This window comes from Convolutriloba macropyga, chromosome 11, assembly GCF_964194025.1.
Source record: "Convolutriloba macropyga chromosome 11, txConMacr16.3, whole genome shotgun sequence".
Classification (NCBI taxonomy): domain Eukaryota; kingdom Metazoa; phylum Xenacoelomorpha; order Acoela; family Convolutidae; genus Convolutriloba; species Convolutriloba macropyga.
Window position 1 is genome coordinate 58549693 of NC_134478.1, and position 12964 is coordinate 58562656.

Sequence of the window (12964 nt, forward strand, 5' to 3'; positions counted from 1 at the left end):
GCCATAGTCACCAAAAACGAACAGTGCTTTTTTGAAACGAAAAGTGTGGAGTTTGGTCAGTAATAAGAAGATTATCTTCAGATAAACTTTGAATGTTTTGGATATGTTTTGCAATAGTTTGACGATACTGAGATCTGAATAAAAAAGTTTGTTTTTGAGCGAACACTTGGCTCGTCATTTTCATCTTAATAGGTAAAAATAGAGAGTGAAATTGATAACTGCCGGTTCAGAGGTATGCTGATTTTGCGAAAAAATGTTTGAAATCATTGTGTAGTTAGTTTTCGCTCTGAACAGTTTTTATTACTATCAATAATTGGCAATCTATTCTGTTCCCCCTTCCCCCCTCCCCCCCCCCCCAGTATTTTTTATGCTCCCAGTTACATTTATGCCCCCAGTCTTGTTATTTAGCAAATCACAATGTAAAAAATAGCGCGTGCACTTGTGGGTCATATAAGATATCTGCCCACTAAGCTGGGGGGGGGGGGGGAGGGAGGGAGGACAAATTGGATACCAAAAATTACCACATTTTTCCTTATTTTCGGTTCTGTTATACCAATTCCCGTTTGCGCACCCCCTTGCTATAATTTACAACATGCTGATTTACTATGTATTGACGCGTGCTTTGTGACTTTGCAACTGGGGGAGGCAAACGGAAAAGATTCATTAATTTTTGGTAGACTTGTTTTGTAATAATTGTATGCGCATTCCTGATTTCATCTGAGTTTCCGACGATCTCCATTTCATTACTTCTGTATAAAGTTTGTGCCTCCGGATCTTTTCCGTTTGTGCCCCCCCCCCCCCCCCTCCCCCCGACGCATGTGCCACATTTTTACATAGTGATTTACTATGTAATGGCATGCGCTCTGTAACTGGGGGGCGTATAACGTGCTGGGGGGGGGGGGTTGTGGTAAATAGTGGAATTATGTCAAAAATATTTACCATTTCGCGCTATAATGTTTAGCTCAATTGCGTAAATTGAGCGTGAACAAAGTTATTCGGCGCCACGTGCCTCAAGCATGACATTTTTTCCACTTGGAGAGAGATAAAACGACTGATTATCGGATCTATTGTGTTTTGGGTCCAGAACTTTACCATAATGCGGCCCTCCCCAACCCCCCCACCCCACAATGTGCACGTGCTAATAATAATTAAATTGGAAGGATCATTTCCGTTTCTGCCACTCCCCCCCCCCCAGTACGTTATGCACCCGCCTGTTACGTAGCACGTGCAATTACATAATAAATCGTTGTAAAAATATGGTACGTGGTCTGGGGGTGCAAATAATATGCACCTACAAAGCTGGGGGGGGGGGCACAAACGGAAAAAAATCCGAAAAGAATATAACTTTTCTACTGGAGTCAACCACCCCAGCAAATTTTTGATAAACAGCACCCCCCCCCCCCCCCTCAATTGTATCTCCATGACAGACAGCGCAGTGTAGATCCGGCAAACTTTTGCCTCTTCTCGGTAGTCGGGTAATTTAAATCAAATCCGGATTTTGTTCCGAACTAATTGTGAACAACGACCCGATTGAAAGAGACAATAGAGCAATGCAGAGGAAGGACAGCAAAGACTTGAACGCTGGCAACATGTTCCGTTCCTGGAAGGCCAGGAAGACAAGACACCCCATTGACCACCTGGGAAGATCTGTGGCACTGGACAGAAACGTCACTCCTCCATTTGGTCGAACTAATCACCAGGTAATTTGAACAGACAGATTCGTAGGGTCTTTCTGGGCGACCGTCATTAGTGGAAATTTATTGGGTCTTTCACTTTATAGGTCCCAGCTTTGTAATCATATAATGTTTAGCCCCCAATCATGGTATGCATATTATAAGGGGGGCACCAATCATGGTATGCACTATATAATTTGAATGACCAGCAAGTAACGTGTACCTAGATGATTGCAAGAATCTTGGAAGCGTTTTGGGTTCTAATTTTTTGCCCACTCCTTGTTTTTTATGCTCTGAAGTACATTTTTTGTGTTGCTATATAGCACGGTCATATTAGAAAAGCACGTGCTAATGGGGGCGTAAACGTTATATGCCCACTATGCTGGGACTTTGGGGCGATCAAACATTATAGATCCGCTTTTGATTCATGTTTGAGAGTGGGCGTTGAGGTTCTCAAAGCAGAAGTATTGTCTTAGCTTTTGCATAATCTTTTTCAGTTTTTGTGAGGACCGGAACCGATTTATTGCTTAGCTCAGAAAAGAGCGCACATGGCCTAACTGTTAATGAAAAAAAACCCGGATTTTTTTCGTTTGTGCCCCCCCCCCAGCTTAGTGGGTGCAATATATTGGCACCCATCAGACGCACGTGTGGTATTTTAACTTAATGATTTACGATGTAACGACACGTGTTCTGTAATTGGGGGAGCATAAGGTTTTGACACAAACAGAAAAATCCCAAATCTGATAACCATTGATTGAATTACCAGCTGTTTTGATAACCTTATTAAAAGTGTTAAAAAGTATTAAAAGTATTAAAAGTATTAAAAGTATTACTAAAAGTATTAAAAGTGTCAAATTTAATAATAATTGTAGAATCATTTCCGTTTGTGCCCCCCCCCCCGGTACGTTATGCAACCCCCAGTGACAGAGCATGTGTCAATACATAGTGAATCATTATGTAAAAATATGGCACGTGCGTCTCGGGTTTCAAATAATATGCACAACTAAGCTGGGGTGACACAAACGGAAAAGATCCCAATTCTGTAGTGATTGCTCTTCCATTGTTTTAAAAAATACTTTATAGGTCTCTTCTAAAATATCACGAACGAAAATCAACAAAGGAAGTCTGGTGGAGATAAATAATTTTTTTCTCTTCTTTGACTTGTAAATGGGTGACTTCAATTCTCTCGGCCACTACAGAGAAGGTTTTTGCTACTTACTAAACGGTGAGGTCACCAAATTGTTTGACTGTTGAGGATAACCTATAGCCCCCCAACTATGGTAATTGTACCATAAGGAGGTGGTGCTATCTTTTGATGAGGGCTATAATGTGAAAACCCAAATTATCTACCATAGCACGCTAAAAACTACTTCCAAACAGCTTAAGAAGAAAGGTTGCAGTCAAAGATAATAATTATAATAACTCAAATTTGGTTTTAAATATTGACTTAGATGATTGTTGCCGTTATTAAAAAACTCATAAGCAGCAGAAAGGGAAAAATGTTGTATAGCTTTAGAGCGTTTTTGTATGTAAATGTGACAATTTGTGACAAAAATCATTTTGCTTCTACCTCACTACTTTCAATCAAACAAACTGGAAATTGGTAGTTCTTTCCTGAACTAAAAGAGTAAGCGAGGTTGTGAATAAATCAATTGGGTTGCCACTTTGTTTCAAATGGCTGACCACAATTAAAAAGTCAGGAAATTGTTTCTCTTATGAGAAATGGGATATCAGTTTTCAACTTTTTGACCTCTTCTTTGAAAAGTGGAAGTCAAAAAAGCTAAAAAATTTAACACGCTTTTCTAGCTTTAAAACTTTTTTCGCTTGCCCCGAGATCAGCTTAGGCTGATCTAACCTTTCTGTCAAAAAACATAAACAAAAATTCTTCATTTTTTGAACTTGTAGTTTTTGGATCCATTCTTGGATGTAAAATATTTGAAATTTTACGAGGACGCCCCTGTATCACTAAAACGATGGAGTCCCCTGTATCCTTATTTTGAATGCAGATTCATGACAGTTGCGATGATTATTGTACTAAGTGGCTTCGATAATAGCCCTAATATCGGATTAAAGTATGCTGAAAAAATTCTTTTCTAAAAAAGACAAGAAAATGTGCAGGTATTAAGATGACCTACTTTTTGACATCATCTGATACTGCGATTGTAAATTACAATAAAAACTTCATGTGGATATGGGAAATATGTAAGCCTTCTGAATGTACATATTCAAACCGAGGAGAAGCTTTAATGGGAAAGGCCCAAATTGCCCCCTCCCCCACCCCTCCCCCCCCCCCCCGGTTACAGAACACGTAAAGTTACATATTTAATCAACATATAACAAAATTATACTTGTTAGTTGAGGGTGCAAATAATGTACCAACAATGCTAGCTGGAGGGGGTCGCAAGCGAGAAAAATCCCATGACTTTTTGTTTTAAAAAACGACATTTTTGAATGGTTCCCTTTTACCGCAAACAAACCCTAGTCTAGAGCTGGAATTATGAAAAGCCTTATTTTTTACAGGTGGGGGAGGGGGTCAATATTGAACTACATTACACGTTCGAGGACCCTAGTTAAAGTCTAGTCAAATTCTTCTCATATACAAAAATACAAAAATGAGTCAAGCTAAAATATTCCGCCACCATCTCGGTTCGAACTCGTGACCTCCTCCAACCATTTACAGATGGTTAACGAACTGCGCCACATATCATCACCTTTACCGAAAGTTAAAAACAGGTGCTACGGTTGCGAGTGGAATGTAATTCTGAGTAAGAGACGTTTATTGTTTCGAGGCTGTTTTAGCTCCAGTCAAAGTCGAGGACATCACCTAAAGTCTATAGAAAAATTCTTTTCATGCCAAAAATCGATCCAGGACAGTTTTTTCATGCCTTATATCGGTCGAAGACTGTCTTTTATTAATTCCAGGTCTAAACTAGAGAACACCTTATATGGTTATTAGGAATAATTATAAGAGCAAATTTGGTTCTCAAAATGATAAGAAAAGTTGTATGTCTTATAAGGCAACATATAAGTTCCTGAAAAACGGATTACTCTTCTGTAAATGCTCGTATGTTCTATCGCTGCAATTTACTAATTGAGAAATTTGTACAATATACTTTGATCTATTTTCTATAAGGGGGGGGGGTCTGCTAATTTTGAATGTTGACAGGACCTGTCGAAGAACGGGAACGTGACGTACTTTGAGAGCCAGACATTTGCGCCTCTGAGGTCGAGTAGCTGGAGCAAATCTCAGAGATGTCCTCTGTGTGCAATCGGAGTCGTAGAGGCACAAGAGTTCAAGTCATACCAAGACCTCGCCAAACACATCATGCAAATTCACACAGGTACATGCAAACAACTCTGAGGAACATTTCTATTTTCCCACATTGGGCAAAAAAAATCCGCAAGCCTGCGTGAACAGACTAATTCGAGTTTATATACTCCCATGTCACTCCCAGCAGTGCTAGGTCATAAAAGACCCATCGGAAACAAACAATAATATGCTACAAAAAGTTAGATACACCTAAAGAACGTTTTAAAAGCGCCTTAACATTAAATGATACAACATTTTGAGTTTAAATCAGTTCTCTGCTAACGGGCAATTACGTTTTTAGTTTGTTCAGTATCTATTAGATGATTTGAACTTTTTTTAAACAAGTTTCTAACTATATGTGAAAAAAAATCAGACAGATTTTGTTCCTAAATTTCCCAAATAATTGTCTGTTTTCGAAACTGTTGCCTCGAAACTGCCATAAAATTTCAATGGAATTCGATTCGGTACTATTTGATGATCATTCCAGTTTCTGTAGCTCCTTTTCTTTCAAGGAACTGATGACAGTCTTTGATTTGTGCACAGGGGTATCTTCCTGTTGAATTTAAGGTCTTGAAATGAAATGTTGCCTAATTTTTCGAAATTTACAAGTAAATTAGATCCTTTTGCTTATTTGAACATCTAACAAGCTGAGAAAACGAGAAAGAATATCGTCTTCAATTTATAAACTTTCGCATTTCTTCAGGCCTTAGCGGAAATCAAAAGTTTTGAGCAAACGTAACCCTTAAAGAGCACAAACAGTGCTGTTTGTAGCTTGCTGGCACCATGGTGTTTTTGATATATGGTTTGTTGATTCTCAGTAGTAATTCAACCACCATACCAAAAACTCAAAATTACTTCAACAATGCTTCTATTGTTAAGCTTCAATTCACTAACATTAGCAAAGCAATTTTTTAGACATACTTTGAGATTTTTACTTTGCATTTTTACAAGGTCATAAAAAATTATATAAATTTGTTCAAGTTGTTTAAGAATTATACAAAAATTTAAAAATTTGCAAAACGTTGCAGATGAAAACTGTGCGTTTTAGAAGCAAATAGTGATTGCTTTGGCTTGATTAACAGAGCTAAAAAAATCAAACTTTATTATTATGCTGACTCCTATATAGTTTCTATGAATTCTCGTATTTTTTCCGTTTACTCTCCCCCAGTTACTGAGCACGTGCCATTACATAGTAAATCTTTTTTTGTAAAAACATGGCATTTGCGACTGTGCAAATAATATTCACTCACTAAGCTGGGGGGGGGGGGGTGGGGGCACAAACGGAAAAGATCCGAATTCTCTGTAATCATTCAGCGATCTTTCAAGAACAAAAAATTTCTGTTGGTAGGTCAACTGACTCCGTTATATGATCAATATAAGTTATTGGGTTTTTCAATAGTTCATGTGTAGTTCGTATCCTGTTATTAATTTTATTGGAAGTGCAAGACTCTGTAGGTTCCCTGATTTTCGTGGTCTTGAATTGGAATACTAAATTTTTTAATGTTATAATTGATGCTGCCACATTTTCACAATATCCTCTCGTTTTTGGTTTCCTACTAGGATTATATAATTTTACTGAGGTTTCGTAGATTATTTTTTAGGTTCATATAAAGAACGTAGGTTTCACACAAGGATCAATTGAGCGATCTCTGATCTCATACAAAGACGATACAATTATGTAGCGTGAATTCTTGTGTTTCATGGTCATGTATGTAAACTCATGTATCTCATAAAAAGATCATGTATGATTTCTTGAGTATAGTTACGCCAAACAGCTTAGTTACTCCCCCCCCCCGCTTAGTGAGCACAAATTTTTTATGACCCCCATGCGCACGTGCTATTTTCTTACATAGTAACGTGCTGTATAACAACATATAATTTTTAACTGGGGTCTTAAAAAACACAGGGGGGGGGGGGACAGAATAGATCCGAAACTCAGTATAAACAGTTTGAAATTTTATTTAACATTATACAAAAGGGAGAAGTTCGATCCGGGCACTGGCTTTTGCAGCCGAAAAAGAGGCTGAAATAGCTATTACAAGTTTCATATTCTATTGTAACAGTTTCACATGAATCGTTGAGTGATCTGTTTAGGCGCTTTATCGTAGAGGCCCAAAATATTCACCCCTCTTCGATATATTCTACATGTTAATGTGCTATGTATTTAACAGGATAAATATTTTTTGGTGAAGAATTTTTAGATTTTTTTTCCTGTTATTGTCCGACCCAACTGGCCATCTTAACAGACTAGTTTTTTATAACTTTTTTAAAATGTGAGTGTTGATGATGCATCATGAAGCATCATCAACACTCACATTTAAAAAAGTTTTAAGTTATAAGGGAAGTTCAAGATGGTCGAAACAATATTATAAAACTTGAAACTGTCTGCGCTAAAAAGTGGGAACTTGACTTTGTCCAAATAAACGTGTAAAGCAGTAACTCTCCGCTAAAAGCAACTGAATATATCTTTCTATCACTGAATTTACCTTACTAGAAACGTCTAGCACCATTTGTCACTTTAAAATTATAATTTTACAAATTTTATGTAGCAAATCACCGCTATATGACTAGATCTGAAAAGACGAGAGCTGAAATAGTGCCCCAACCGGGTTCGAACCAAGGCCTCCGGCTCATTATTGCACTATTTGATTTGATTTTAGACGTGCACTGTAACAACACTGAGTTCGTGTGCACAGACAAGATGTTTCAAGTATCGACTGAAGACAGAGATTACGATGAGTTGACAGCTGTACAGCATGGATTCTTTATGTCCTGTGAAGAGTCATTCGCAAATGTGGCTGATTTGTACTTCCATTTCGTGGGTCAGTATTGTAAACTATGAATCAGTGTATATTCAGTACTGAATCAGCGCCCCGTGTTGACCTTTCTTGGCAACCATATCCAAGAGCCATATATGGTTCCATACACGCCATACAAAATTTTCGTTGCATGATCTTACCATGGTTGCCAAGTTTTCCATACAAATTTTTTTTCGCGTTTCAGCGATTCCATGAAAGGGTGGGTATACACGTAGAAAGTAGACAGGATAAACCACAAACAGAACATTTTTGGTCTCTATTGCTCTTGTATGGCATCCAAGAAATCTTGTATGGCATCCAAGAAAACTTGTATGGCATCCACGTCTGGCTCTTGTATGGCATCCAAGAAATCTTGTATGGCAACCAAGAATTCTTGTATGGCATCCACGAAACTTTCCATGGCATCCAGGAAAGCACTTGAATCAACGATAAAGACCAGAAAACAATGAAGCGGCTATAAATGGTCAAGAGAGAATTTTTTCAATCATTTATTAATCTCGTAAGCTTGAGATGAGAAGCATTTATGGCATACAGGAAAACCGTAACCCCACCACAAGAAGCCACGATAGTGTTTATTGCAGCAATTAGTTCTCTTGTTTGAATAAATTTAAGTTCGTGAGATCAAGTGGGGTCAATTAGACCACTTTTGTCTCTAAGGGGTCCTTAATATACAAATACAATACTTCCTGTGGCACAACATCTAAAAAAACATATATTTTGCATCAAAATTATGAAAAACACTTGTAAGCACTTGTAAGCAAGCATAGAATAATAAAGAAACACAAGTTTACATATCGGGTGAAAACTGCAGAGAGACAATCGGAAGTCATAGAGACAAATTAACATTTTTGGGTAAAGAAAAATTTGAAGAAAAATATATTACGAGAAAAATGAACACTGGAGAAGTTTTTGAACATTTCAATGACCATTTTTTCAAACCAGCTATAGCTTTAAATTTGTTTCCGTTAGACAAGTCTTTGACCTAACAGAAACGCCTTATTTTAAAAAAAATTAGTCTTTTTTTACGAAAGTAGTAATATAGTGAGCTACACTCCCCGGGGGGGGGGGGGGGGGGTGAGGTCCCCCATGTATTAAGATAGGGTATAGCGTATTTTCCGGGATTTGGGACCTCCCTAACGTATTAAGATAGGGAATGAATTAGCATGTATTAAGATTAGGTATAGCGGCGTTAATGAATTAAGATAGGGTATAGCCGCCATGTATTAAGATTAGTTATAGCCGGCGACATGTATTAAGATTATGCGCCGACATGTATTAAGATTAGTAATAGCCGCCGACATGTATTAAGATTAGTAATAGCCGCCGACATGTATTAAGATTAGTAATAGCCGCCGACATGTATTAAGATTAGTAATAGCCGCCGACATGTATTAAGATTAGTAATAGCCGCCGACATGTATTGAGATTAGTTATAGCCGCGGACATGTATTGATTAGGTGCCGCCATGTATTAAGATAGGGTATAGGTTTTGTGTATGTATTTGTGCATGTACATTTTCTAGTAGTATAATCGGTGCAAATGTGGGGGGTAGGTTCGGAGACGCTCCTGATAGGCTGAAATTTTGAGGGGAAAATATCAATGTTTGTGTAGTTATTAAGTGATTACGTGAGAACAATAGAATTGGCGTGGGTAATTAATTGCTGTAATTATGTGAGGGTTAATTATGTGACAGGTTGAATTTTGTTTACAAATTTTATGTTATTAAATTGTGAAATTAATTGGTGGGGGTTTTCAATTACCCTAGTTATCTGAGGGGTAATTATGTGACATGTTGAATTTTTGTTTACAAATTTTAGGTCAATTGCAAAGATTGTTCCCCTAATTGTTTGAATCAATTGTGTAACAAATGTCTTTTGCGCGCTCATTAATTGGAAAAAATTCAATGATAGAAAAAAATGAATTAAAATTGTATAAAATTACAGACACAGTATAAATGTAATAGAGAATACTAAAGAATTGTGCTATAGTAAAAGGATTTAAGTTATATGTTGAGTGGTGCTGTATGAATACCGTCAGACTGAACAATGCGCTTAGGGTAGAAATAGGACAGTCCCTTCTTTGTCTGCTCATACGTAGCAACACAATGGTTTATTGTTCTGAACCCTCTATTTGTTGAAGTAGGATTGATAATTTCATCCATCACACGTCGATATTTCTCCATCGGTCCATCTCCGTTCTCTTCTAGTGTTCTTTTATTGAGACCTTTACTGCTGAACTTGTATTTGTCAGACTGTGCATCGTAGCAACAATAAGTTTTGCTACAAAGACAAATCATTTCCGTACATCTGATTTCTTCCTTGAAAAGTCCTGGTTCCCGTTTATCATGCTTCTTATGCTTAGAACAACATGTTCTAGGGAAGAAATTTTGAATAGAATCTGCTTGGAAAGAGTCGTTACAGTCCTGCTTTCTCAATGCTTCCCATTCTTGTTTTTTAGCAGGTCGAATACAATCATACAAATTCTCATGAGCTAAGGCTAAATAGAGGGAATCTGTATCCATCTCTAACTCCTCGAATTTATCCACGTCGCAAAATCTGTCAAAGAAGTTATAGTAGAGCTCCAACATACGTAATTTAGCGTACTGAAGTATGAAGAATCCAACTATTATAGGTTCGCGGTGTTCAATTTTTGATTTTGCTAGCTCAACTTCGTAAAGCTCTTTTGAGACATTGTTCAACCGCTTAAACATTTTCCCATTGATTGCTTTGTGCGTCTTCTCATCGTTCAAATATTTGGTTTCTGTATGTTTGCTTCTGTCCATAATCTGATAACCGTAAGAGCTATTACCCAACAATTTCATAGTCTCAGCAACAACGCTGGAATCAGGATTTTCATCTCCACCTCTTCTAGCGTCTACCACTGACTGTACAAAGGTGTTGAAACATTTGCGCGGCGTGTACTGTACAAATCTATAAATTCTTGTACATTTCAGACCGAGGCTGATGTAGAAATTTAGTAGGGGAATAATAATTGTTCCATTTTCCAGATTGAAACTTGAAATTAGCATTCGCTGAGGTTGCTTCAGTAAGTTGTTTTCGACAGCGTAATCTCTCATATAATCCCCAATATCAGCTCGACTAACGTTGAAATTTTTAAAAATAGGCGGGAAATTCGAAAACTTGTACTTCAAACCTGTGGGAACTTCCAAATCACATTGTACGTATCCAAACATCTCCCCATCTCTTATTTTAGCTAGTAAAGACTCTTGCTTCAAAGGTAATTTGAAAGGAAAGTTCTTTCTCACGTGATTTCTGACATTTTCTTCTTCTTTAACACTTTCCCACCATTTACACTCCCAGATTTCAACAATCTTATATCCTTTACTTTTTAAGTAATCTCTTCTCAATTCATCATGTTCTCTTTTTCTAATCCCTCTCTGTGTTTCCTCTTCCGAGAGACTTGCTTTAGCTTCCTGACAAGGACAGAAATGAAAGTAACAACCCATGGCTTCAAACACCGTATTACAATGTGTGCAAAATCCGTCTACGCTAAAACAATCAATCTTCTTCTGTTTTCCGGTTGTGTAGTAGCTCTCAATTTTACATTCGGCACGTTGTGATTGAAGATATGACATAACCATGTTCTCAAATGTTCGAGATCTGTTTGTTCGAGCCCTGAATTTTTGAGAATCTGTATCAAATTCCCATCGAGTGTAAAGTCCAGTGGGCATTTCTTGACACATTGAAAAGGGATAGAGTTGGCTAGCGTCAATACCTACGATAGACTTGCAAAGGTTTTCAGAGTTTCGTATGAAGGTCTGATCAACTACTGCTTTTCTAGTAAAAACAATAGATGGACCACCAGTCATATCCTCACGTATTTTGTTATGTAAATCTTTGTCAGCTTCAACAAATGGAAAAAACTTGTGGTTTGTTGACTTGTGAAGACAGATATTAGCCAACTTCGGAAGTGTACATCCAAGTTTTAACATATCGATACCCTTGTTGTGATAAAACTCCATCATTTTTTGCATTGCCTCCAGTGTTGGAACAACATCCTTGTTGTTGTACCACTTGACAAAATCTCTGAATGTAGCCATTTTTTCTTGCTCCCAGACCACTTTCAGGTAATTGTAATTGTCAATTCCAGATGGAGGAACATTTTTCAACCTCAACTTTTTTAATGACTGTTGTTGAGAAAATCCACTGTTAAGCAATTTAGTGAAATCAGTAAATTCCTTCTCCAGTGGATTATAGTTTCTCAGTTTGCTAAAGAAACGGTCGTAAGGGGGGAGAAAAGTTGCATCGAGCTTTTCGGGAGAGTCAAACCACTCATAGGGGAAGAATCCTTTGGTCTCATTTGTCTTGTATGCTTTAAGGAAAGAATCAAGTGATGTAGCTCCACCGAGAAAGTTGAGGATATCGAGAAATTGTACATCACCAAACTTAAGAGAAACAAAGTGATTTGCTTTTTTAATAACAGTAGGTTGAATGTCGCGCTCATGAATAAGATAGGGTAGGAGATAGGACTTAATGAGATTTAAATCATATTTTCCACTATTGAATCCGAACACAGGTAAAGTGTTCACATAACGCTCAAAGTGCTGCTGTAAGTCCAAAAGCTGGTTTTTCTGCATTTGGAGAAATTGCGTAGACATATCAGCTTCATCATCTTCTTCGGTACGTTCATCTTCACACTCAAATGCTGAAGCGTTTTGATCCTTTCTTTTAATTAAATTTTCGCCAATTGCGTTAACTCGTGCTCTGATTACTGCTTCAATAGAGGAAAACTTTGTCCACATTTCAGTTTTACTTTTGTTTGCTAAGTCTTCAATAGCTTCAACAAAAGATATAATGAGAGCTTTCGGATCTTTATCGCATAGGAAGACAGGTTCATCAATTAAATTGGAGGAAATAGAGACAGAGATTGGTTCATGCTTTCCAATCCAAGTGGTTGTGTTTGTATCTTTTAATTGGTCGGAGGGTACACATATCGATTCAAAGTCAAAAATAGCCAAGTTCTTGAACAATTTTTGATCATCGTTGTAGGAAATTCCAAATCCGTCAAGCTTATCAAATAAGGTCTCGCGCAATGTATACACACTCTTTGGGTCAATATGCTGTACTCTATCTTTACACGTTTTAACATGGCGGTTGAAATTTCCCGCTTTCTGAATGAACGTATCGCAACTGGGACAACGG

General features: G+C 37.6%; 1 protein-coding gene across 3 annotated transcripts; it reads left to right on the forward strand.

Annotated features, from left to right (window-relative positions):
- Positions 1-1043: 1043 nt before the first annotated feature.
- LOC142349563 (uncharacterized) lies at positions 1044-7840 on the forward strand. 3 transcript variants are annotated; one of them, XM_075401202.1, is made up of 4 exons: positions 1044-1078; positions 1428-1700; positions 4840-5014; positions 7644-7840. In XM_075401202.1, exons 2-4 carry the CDS (start codon positions 1551-1553, stop codon positions 7823-7825), a joined length of 507 nt encoding a protein of 168 aa, XP_075257317.1. In that variant the 5' UTR covers positions 1044-1078; positions 1428-1550; the 3' UTR covers positions 7826-7840. The 3 variants fall into 3 exon arrangements, with proteins under 3 accessions (XP_075257317.1, XP_075257320.1, XP_075257318.1); XM_075401205.1 differs by having other exon boundaries at positions 1051-1078; positions 1472-1700; XM_075401203.1 differs by lacking the exon at positions 1044-1078 and having other exon boundaries at positions 1420-1700.
- The last annotated feature ends 5124 nt before the right edge of the window (positions 7841-12964 follow it).